Source organism: Glycine max, chromosome 19 (assembly GCF_000004515.6).
Source record: "Glycine max cultivar Williams 82 chromosome 19, Glycine_max_v4.0, whole genome shotgun sequence".
In the NCBI taxonomy this organism is placed as follows: domain Eukaryota; kingdom Viridiplantae; phylum Streptophyta; class Magnoliopsida; order Fabales; family Fabaceae; genus Glycine; species Glycine max.
The window spans coordinates 42,938,912-42,949,357 of record NC_038255.2 but is presented as its reverse complement, the minus strand read 5'-3'; the positions used below and the strand labels follow the sequence as shown (position 1 = coordinate 42,949,357).

The 10,446-nt window shown below is 30.2% G+C and overlaps 1 protein-coding gene across 1 annotated transcript; it reads right to left on the bottom strand.

Annotated features, from left to right (window-relative positions):
* Positions 1-9,027: 9,027 nt before the first annotated feature.
* Positions 9,028-10,013, bottom strand: LOC100801682 (ethylene-response factor C3). The gene has a single exon (XM_003553447.5). The coding sequence runs from the start codon at positions 9,900-9,902 to the stop codon at positions 9,141-9,143; it is 762 nt and encodes a 253-aa protein (XP_003553495.2). The 5' UTR covers positions 9,903-10,013; the 3' UTR covers positions 9,028-9,140.
* Positions 10,014-10,446: the final 433 nt, after the last annotated feature.

Below are 10,446 nucleotides of genomic sequence, written 5' to 3'. Positions count from 1 at the left end.
TAGAAAATAACTATCATGGCAATGCTTGATCCAATCATTTTCGAACGTGTGCCAATGTCTCATTCAATCCTATTTGCATTGAAAACCCATGGACTGAAAAAGTGTCTAATGATCTTCACCTATGCGTGTAAGGTTTGTCCACAAAGGGAATTCTCCAAGGTAATAAATCAAGGTTAGCTAATTTCACCCTAGAACTTTCAATTCCAACTAGGTTCACACTCCAAAAGCTAAAGATCCCCAGCCACTAACCAAAAAATAGGCTTCATTGCTGTACTTCTGTTTAGAGAAACAATTAATAATTAATTGATGCTGAAATAATTTTGAAGATCAGTTTAACATTTAATAAAATTTTGTTTGTACTTTGGAACCACTTTTTCGGAAACATGTTTGTTAGAAGCTGTCAAATTAGCTCACATCATATGACAGATTCGATCCGTTTTATATTGTATAGAATATAGAGTGAAGACTTGCTTTTGTATCCTTACACAATACAGTTATGCGGTTATGATAATTTCAGCCCAGCAAATAAAAAATAAAAACATATATATAAAATAAATATTGAGAAGACACTTAAAATAGTGGAATTGGACATCAAGGACAGCCACAGGCCTCCCTGACAGAATTTATTCAAAGGCAAAAGAGAAAAGTAAAGAAGATGAATGGCTGGTTAACGCTTCTTTCTTTTACATATTCTTCAAGTGCCAAGTTGTTCCCTGTTCGTTTATGGCCCAAATGACTGTTTGCATTTCCAAACCTAGGTTTCTATTCTACTTTGAATCGTGTGATTAGGTAAATTTGTTTGGAGAAAACCAAATCCACCAGTAAGACTTAAATACGACTTTAATTTTTACTCATAACTAAGTGATTATTTCTTCTATTCTAAAATAAGAGTTATCTTGGGTGTTGTTTTACAAATATCAAGAAAAATTAGTAAATAATTAAAAAATAATAATAATTTTACAAAATTAAATTTATTAAAATAGATGAAAAACAATAATATTAATATTAGACTTAAAAACTAAAGTCACATCTATTAAAGATATTAAAAAAAAATAACAATATTACATTCAAAAATCAAATATAACATTTATTTTAAAATAAAAAACACGTCTTATAATTACCTTTATATATTGCATATGTGGACCACCATAGCCAACCTAAGTGGGAAGCATAATGAAGAGAAAAACGTACACAATTAAAAGAAAAAACACCCACCCACCTATTAAAGAAAAAACATACATGATTTTAATATTTTATTCAATCATAAATCATCAATTACTTAAAATGATTATTTTAAATTTAAATAAATTTATCTCACATGATGAATTGTGATTGAATGTGAGAGTAAAACTCCATCTCTTTCTATATATTCTGCCATGCTATTTTCCTCCATTTACTTACCAATTGAATTACAATTGAACTTCTTCTAAAGTGGGGTGATAAATTTATTTATTTATTAAACATCTAATTTATTTATGTATAAATTCAATTAATTTATTTTACTAAAAAAATTAATGCTTTAGTTAGACTATATTAGCATCTATTATTGGATATATAATACATAATCCAATATATTTTGTAATCAAATGGATTAAGTGGTCCAAAGTTTATTAATTAAGCATAGATCTATGAGGGACGATTCCTAGATTTTGTGTTATTTAAAAATAAGAATATTAAACTGTAATTTATAAAATCATATTTTAAAACAATACATACATATATATATATATTTAAAAACATGGTTCTGGATTAGTTAGACATTATTTTATTAAATAAAGTCGTAAATATGTTGTTTTAAAAGAATAAATCTTGGGTATAATTTTTTAAAATATTTTGACTGTAAAACTCCAACTTAATTGAAGAACAACGTTAAAAACACTTAAGAAAGAAAAGCACTTAAAGAAGTTGCATTTAAGTTTTGTCATTTCTTAAATATATTTTAACGACTCACAAATATCATAAATAACTAGTAATTTATTTTTAAGGTTTAATTACATAATTTATCTCTTAATTATAATTAAAAGTTTAAATAAGTCCTTTGATTATTAAAAAGTTCAATTGGATTCTCAAATGATTTAAAAAGGTTTCAATTGGGTTCTTTAATTTTTAAAAGTTCATTCACATCTTCCAATTATTTAAAAAAATTACAATTGCATCTTTTTTCATCAATTCCATTAGTTTGATTGACAAAAATAAACATTTTTATATCACTTTTTAATACAATCCACGTAAAACAAAAAAAATACATAAATACATTGATTTTTAATACAATCCATGTCAAAATCGAGTCCTTATTAAGATTTGTCACCAATGTAAATTACATTTTTATATCTATTGTCAATACACACTACTAGAAAAATGATTTTTTACAACGTTGATTTAACATCAGTCGATTAAAATCTGTCTTAAAAAGAAATACAGTGACATTTTTGTAAATAAAGACAACTATTCTAAGACGATTTTACAAAAATCGTCTTTGAAAATACCAATCTAAGACAGTTTTACGAAAATAAAAAATCGTCTTAGAATGGTTGTCATTCTAAGACGGTTTTGCGAAAACCGTCTTAGAGGATGTCTTTGAAGATTTTCACGTAGTTTTAATGTCTCCCTCTATAGTATCCGGTGTCTCTTTATTCTCCTTCTCACTCTCTCTACATATTCTTGCATTTTTTATGTGCTAGGGTTTCTGCATCTTCCACCTCCGTGGCAATGAAATCAAGCTTCATCTGATTCTGATTTCCTTTCGCTCCTTCTCCTCCTTAACCTTCATCTTCCACCTCGTGTGTGTGATGGATGACTTAAGTGCGTGACGAAGTCCCTTTCTAAATTCAGAGAGAACTCGGTGAAATCACCGAAATAAGTTGGAGTGAAACTCCGAACGCCATTTGGGAGCAAGACAAAGTCCTTCAGTTCTTCGATGACGCCGCTGATGTTGAAGAGAGCGATTTCAACGACGATGATGGTGATTTTGGTATACAATCAATTTCCCTTCCCGCGCTCTCTAATCTGCTCTTACATTTCTTCGTTTATTACTTCTCTCTCTCAAAAATTGTTAGGGTTTCGACAACATTTTTGTGGCTTTCGAGTTTTGTCAAATTTCATGGCTTTTGAGTTCATCTTTCATTGCTAGAGTTTCCTATGGTATCATACCCATTCCTTAGCATTTTTGAAATTTTTATGAGCAGATTTTTCTAATGACGAATCAAATGTCACACCAAGACAGATGGACATGCGAAATAAAGGCCAGAGTAGCCTCCTGTGTGTCATCTGTAAAGAGGAAATGGTGGATGAAGAATTTTGAAGGAGCACTACAAAGATCCATCAGGTTTATCAAATTGGTGATGATAATGGGATGGACCCAAGTTCTATACAGAAAGGTGTCGGTGAATTAATGCCATACATTTGGAAAGTCAAATGCACTGTATGATACCTAAAACATGGATTTAGTGATTTTGCTAACAGAAATTCCTAGTGCTGCCTTCAATTTTCTTTAGGTGCTTCTTTTGTTATACTTTGCTAAGTTTTTTTTTTCTTTTTTTGCTGCAGGTTGGGCAGGAGAGGCTTTCAGCTCTTTGTTTGATGCAAAAGTTTGTTGACTTGGATTCATTGTGTACTAAATTATAGATAAAATCTACATTTGTTGTAGATCATATGAAAAGATTTGTGTACATTGAAGTCGAAAAATAGTATGATATAAATGAGGTAACCTCTGTACTAGGTATTTTCATTAATGGTTCAAGGCTAAGCACATTCCTTTAATGGTTCAAGGCTCTCATGATTCATGATATCAAAATATATTATGAAGCAGAAAAGAAATTTGCGAGCCTTACTTGACGGCTTCTCGTACTTAAGAGGGCAGGTGCTAAAGAGTGCAAATAAGGTAGCATAATAACAATGGTGAATTTTGTCTTGTACAATTATAACAGTGGTTGATCAGTACTACTTTAATCAACTGGTGATAATTTATGTTTTTCAATGTTGTTATTTCTCATTGTAGATTATCTACAAATAATTACATGTGGATGGCCAGGGTTGGTCTCTATCCATTTAGAGATTTGTTAATTTTCCCTGTTTAGAAACACTTAGCTCATAACATGGTCATTACTAATAAGGTGGAGCCATGGTATGGAACTGTATATTCCCTTGAAAAAATCATTGAGTTTGCAATTCAGGTTTGTGCTTTTATGAATAGTTACACTTGATTTTTGGACTGGATTACTTATTCCAATAATTTATCTATTTGCCGTATAGGGTGTGCATTGTCAGTTATATGTTGCAATTTTCATGAAAGGATGGAACTTGATAGTCCTTTAATGCTTGTATTTGTAGGGTTGGGTGCTTTTTGCACCAGAATTGATTTTTTATGTTGTGTACCATGGGGCAAGGGTGATTCTTTGTTGGATTCTTCTATTTTATACTCTATTTTTTTCCATCAAACATTGGCAATTACATTCATCCTTTAAACTTTTTAAATCCATTGCTAATTTCATTTGTCTAAGGTGTGCCTCTGATGCCTCATTTTGGTGCCTTTTATTTTCATTGGATTGTTCTGTGCTACAAGCTTGTAGCTTCTGGTGGGCCCCTTAGAATGTTTTGCTTTAGGAAGGTTTTATGGCTCTTTTAGTGAAAAAGGTTACCAAATTAGAAATGATCATTAAAATATCTTTTTACATAAAATTTCAACGATCAAACTAATGAAGTTAATGAAAATGGTATGATGGTAATGTTTTTAAACAATTAGAAAATCTATTAAACTTTTCATAATTGAGAGACCCAATTGAAGTATTTTAAACAGTTGAAAGATCTAATTGAACTTTTTAATAATTTTAAAATCTAATTAAAATTTTAATTATAATTATGGAATCAATTATATAGTTAAGTCTATTTTTAATAGTCCAACATTTTAATTTTAAGGAGTGTATTAGATTAGAATTTTAAAAGATTTTAAAAGACTTTTTTTTATAAAAAAGGTCTTGAGGTATTCAATCAAGATTTGTAAATGATATAAATAAGTTTTGTGGTATTCAATTAGAATTATTGGGATTTTTTTAAGGAATACAACAAAATCCAATGGTATTCAGTACAATTTTAAAAAATCCTTTGGTATTCAAAAATATAAAGATTTCGATAAATTCTTTTTTAGTATGGATTTCATGTGACTTTTCAATAAAAAAATATATCAAATAATCCTATAAAAAAAACATTGAGACTTTTCTTGAATCTTTTCGTTTTCTCTCATAACTCATAATTTATTCTCTCTTTCTTAAAGGTAATATAGAAATTCATGTACAATACTTCATAACCTTTATTACTTTAATAATATTTAATAATTACATGTTATGTATAGGCTGCTTCTCCTTTCTCTTATTCCTCCGTAACAAATTTCCATTATTAAAATACAATCATTTGCTATGTATTATGGGCAATAAACCTTTATGGGCTGCTTCTCCTTTCTCTTATTCTCTTATAACCTTTATTACTCTATCTTTTTTGTTATGACATTTCTTGTGGCTTATTTAACTTTTCATAATTAATACAAATATAATCATTCTCAGCTATATACTCAAATTGGGACTAGAAATGCCTACAAACTTTAAATGCATTTTCTGGCATACAACATGTTAGGAATTTAGTTGATGAGGACCAACATCATTTTTAACAATGATAGACCAAATTATTTTTAACTTATCTCATCTATGAAAACTTTTTCATGAAAGTGGTTATTGTACAAAGCCGAAACTCAACTAAAAACTTTCTATTCCTCATGGTGCATGTGTCCTATAATGTGTCTTCCCTTCAAGACTTGTGGATGTTGTTTTTTGTTTTCATAACTAGTACTATAATTTGTTTTGCCTTAAAAAAACAATCATTTGCTGTGAAAAAAACTTGCAATAACAAAAACCCAATTTAATAGCTTCAATTCTCAATTGATTAGAATTTACTTTGTTCAAAGGTTAAATTGAATAGGATAAAAAAAAAGAGTCACGTGATTTATTTATTTATTTATTATGAAAAAATTAAAGATATTAAAGATTCGTTGAATTTTTATGAGTGAAAAAAAATTTATAAATTATCAATTATTTTTTTATAGACTCTTATAATTTTAAATATTTTTAAAAAAATTTATGGAATTCTTGGAAATTTTATAAATGCATAAATTCATTCCAAATCTTATAAATTCATGTTTTATAAATTTATTAAAATCTAAACTACAAAATCCAAATCATAAAAATCTTAAAAATTATTACATTTTCATGAAATGTTTTTAAAATTTAAAAAAGATATATATTAAAAAAGTCATTTAAAATTCTACTCCAATAACGTTCTTGTACTTGAAGAATTCGGTTATGCCATGGCACAAAGAATTGTCGCGGTCCATATTGGAGGCGGAATCAACCTGGGATATTTTTGTCTGAAGAGAAAAGCGATTTGGAAAGAAAAGAAAACCTTAGATTCATGGATGTAGAACAAGAACAGTAGAGAACTTTAATTAATTGGTTGTTAATATGTCTCAGCACTGCCCCACCTTTGCACCTACCAACAGCTCAAAAACTTCATCTTTACGTATTTGTGCTACACGCCAGTTTGCTCTCAAATAACACAAGCTACAAGTATACACAACTTTTCAACCAGGTATGGGAGACTAAAACTAAAGTATGGGAAACCATTGGATAAGAAATCGATCCATCCATTTGATTTTAAAAAAAAATAAATTTAATTACTCATTTAGTTCTTATAATAAATATAAAAAAATTCTTTTAATTCTTATACTTTAGAATTCTTGGCATGCCACAACAATTACAAATCAAGGAACCTCAAGGTAAAAACAATAACTACTCAATGATCTCGTGGAGTAGTTAGTGAAGCCTCTAAAAGCTGTAAGAGGAAGATCGAGATATAGAGCATCCTGCCAATAGAACATCAGAATATGGAGGACTAGAATCATGTTGGGATCAAGGGGAGTGTTGGCTAGTTTACATTCTAAAACCCCAAAATTGCCTTGGGCAAAGATATAATAGAAAAAAAGACGAAATAGAATTCAGAAAGTCAAGGTCTTTGACACCACAATGCTTATATAGAGTATGAAAATCCAAAAAAATTAAACCATTTTTTAACATGTGAGAAAAATGAAATGCATAACCATGAATAAAATATGACTTTAACATAGCTTATTCGCCATGGGAAAATTTCAGTGCTTTAAAAGTATGTACTTCTTTCATTTAAATCATGATATTTTTTTAATATGATCCTTTATATATTTTTATCGTTACTTATAATATATATTTTTAAAAATATAGAGGTTTTTTTTTACCAGTAATATTTGTATTGGTAACTATCATGGATTTAGACGGGTTATGGTCTTATCATACCTATACAATTTCACTCACTTTAATGAGATATGATATGAAAGTCTGAAAGATTTGTAGTAAATCACTTGTCGACCTTTATTGGTTTTTTCATGTTTGAGGATCTGATTCCATTGTTACTGTTTTTTTTTTCTTATCGATACTCCGATTAACCCAAATATCAACAACGTGGGCTGGGCTACCTGTTCCTTACAAGTTACAATCAGTGGACATTCCACTAAAGCCCATTACCTCCACGAGAGCCGAGTGATAGACCGGTCGTGTTAACCCAAAAATGAGGAGCAAATATATGTCCAAATAATTTAGATGGTACACAAAATGGGATAATAAAAAAAAATATATAAGTATGATAAAGTGATATGATGTAATACAATAAGAGAAATAGAGAAAAATATTAGTTGTTGAAATAGATATTTAAAAAAAGTGGGTGCCAAAATATCATTGCTCTTTATGGTATTGACATGAACAACAATCACTGTTCTCCACACAAAATAGTTAGAGATGTTCAAAAACTATGGTCCTAACAAGTGTCTCATGTCTGAATGTTATTTCTCTATACCGGATAATCAGACATAAAGTAGGTTGCTTTATAGTACTTTTAGTACTTTGACTATGCATTAGCTAGAAGTTTTCACTAATGTGATTTATTGATGCGACTTTCTTTGAACAATTGATATGCTAAGTTTTTCTAAACAATTGTCTTATTCGCTCCTACTTTTGAGTTAGGAGCGTTATTCAATAATCAATTTGAATTAGTAATAGTACTTATCACATCTCTTTATATTTTTATATTTTGAGTAATGTGATTTCTCAAAAATTTCTAAGAGACGCATGCTTATATTATTGAAAAACGAAGAGAATCACTAATAACACATTTCTAATACACTTTTTGAATAAATTTTTTATTAATTAAATTTTATTAACAGCTCTCATTTTTCATTTTGAATAATGTATTACAAATTTTAACAGCTATTATTTTTCATTTAATGAATCTATTTCTTGATTTTATAATTTTTGATAAATTTAAATTAATAATATATATTTATTAAAAAAATATGCTAGAAAACATATTTCTATTCCTCATCGTCAAAGTAACACAGACAAAATCTTAGAGGAAATGAAACATAAAAATTTAATATGATTAGACAACTATTGTCTATCCTTTCTATATAGCTAGTAAAAAGTTATTAGTACCATCTTTTTTTTTTAACAACTATTAGTACCATCTATTCCATTTTATACTTTTTATGACTTTATTTATTACATTAAAATAAGATTACATATTTTCTTACGTCAAGAATCCCATGGTATATACAAGGAAAGCAACTGCTCTATATTAAACTTTGTACGTTATTTTTACACAGCTTAATTGCGATTTAATTATTAATAGTCAAAGAATATAGATTTATTCAGAGACGGAGAATATATGATTGATAAACCGGTAGTAGAGATCTCCTTAACTAATACATGCATTCGTAACCAATAAAGTTATTATCAACCCACATAAGACTACAATGAAATTTCATGGTGCAAATAAAATATGCCTCTACATCATCTTACATCACTTATGAAAAAAAAGTTGAGTAATGTTATTCATAAAGGTTACAACAAGGATTATTTCTAAAAAAGTTAAACAAGAAAAGGATATGACCAAAAAGGATTTTAAGACGCAATTTACCTTTTCATTCTCGAACCGAATAATACATTTTGATCCAGTCATGAAAGAATTACAAAGTAAAAATTTGTTTATGAACAATTGCAAAAACAGAGAGGCTAAGAAGTCAAACTCAAGAGCTGTTCTAGGTACTCAGCACCCAAATCCTCGAACACCAGCACATTTTGCGAACTGCTGCTGAAATCTAATTGTTCCCTCTGATCAATCTTGCTCTTCTTCTTAGAATTGGACTTTCTCCTCATAGTGTGTTTTCTCTTAAGAGCCAAAACAGGGGAGGAACCTTCTTCCCATGGCTTACTTGGCATGTCTTTGAGGGACTCACTCACCACTTCCTCTGGGAAATTCAACACCGCGAGAGACCCTCTCGTGGAGAACGCGGCTTGGTCGTAAGCCAGAGCTGCGGCTTCGGCTGTGTCAAAGGTTCCAATCCACACTCGAACGCCGTTTCGAGTGGAATCCCTTATCTCGGCCGCGAATTTCCCCCACGGCCTCTTCCTCACTCCTCTGTACATCCTTTGTTCCTTCGCTTGTTGCGAAGGCAGCAACGGTAGTGACAACGGTAGTGACAACGATGATGATGACGACAATGATAATGATACTGATTGTCCTTCTTTCACTTCTTCATAAGTCGTGTTGGATGAGACTTCTTGTAACTCGACGCTACCAATAGAACTGGAAACATTGGACGCCGAGGATGTTTCCTTGGTTTGTGATTGTGACGAATTGTCGCTCAAGTTGAAGATATCATCCAAGACAAAGTTGTTGTCCCAAGAAAAAGGGTCTCCACAAACAGAGGAGTTTTCTGAGAAGAAGCTAAGGTTTTGGTTCAAGAAAAAAGTGGAATCGAAGTCTAAATCCATCTCTGGGAATGAACGTGCACACAACAATTTTTGAAGTTTCAAGATTCAAGTATTGAAGCTGTAGCTAGTTAAATGTCACTGAATTGTGTGTGTGTTTTAAAGTATTTGAGTGAACATATCTAAAGGGGTTGCACTTGCGTCCTTTATATACCCGTAGAAAAGGAGGAAAGAAAACGACTTCAAATTTGTGGATGGATAAAAATCATTTGAATTAAAATATTAATAAGTTAGTTATAGTAAAACAGTGAAGTTTGTATTGTTGGGCAAGGAGGATGGATATCTTTGAATAATTATAATTATCACCATTTGCTTGAATTAAAGAAATGAGGTAGTGCCTAAATTCGAGTAGTAAATCATTTTCGGCACATAAAAAAGGATATGTATATTGATTAATATAGGCACGTGCGTCAAACAAGTAATAGAGCCACGTTGTCAACTCCTCCCATGGAAAAGAAGGCGGGACTGAGTTGGCCAATGCCCACTAGGAATGGGAGTGAATAGATTTGGGTACATTATTACAGTACTTGTCTTTATGATTTTGTTT

What these genes read in the sequence shown, in the direction of transcription:
- LOC100801682 (XM_003553447.5), bottom strand. Translation starts at nt 9,902, where the DNA reads ATGGATTTAGACTTCGATTCCACTTTTTTCTTGAACCAAAACCTTAGC.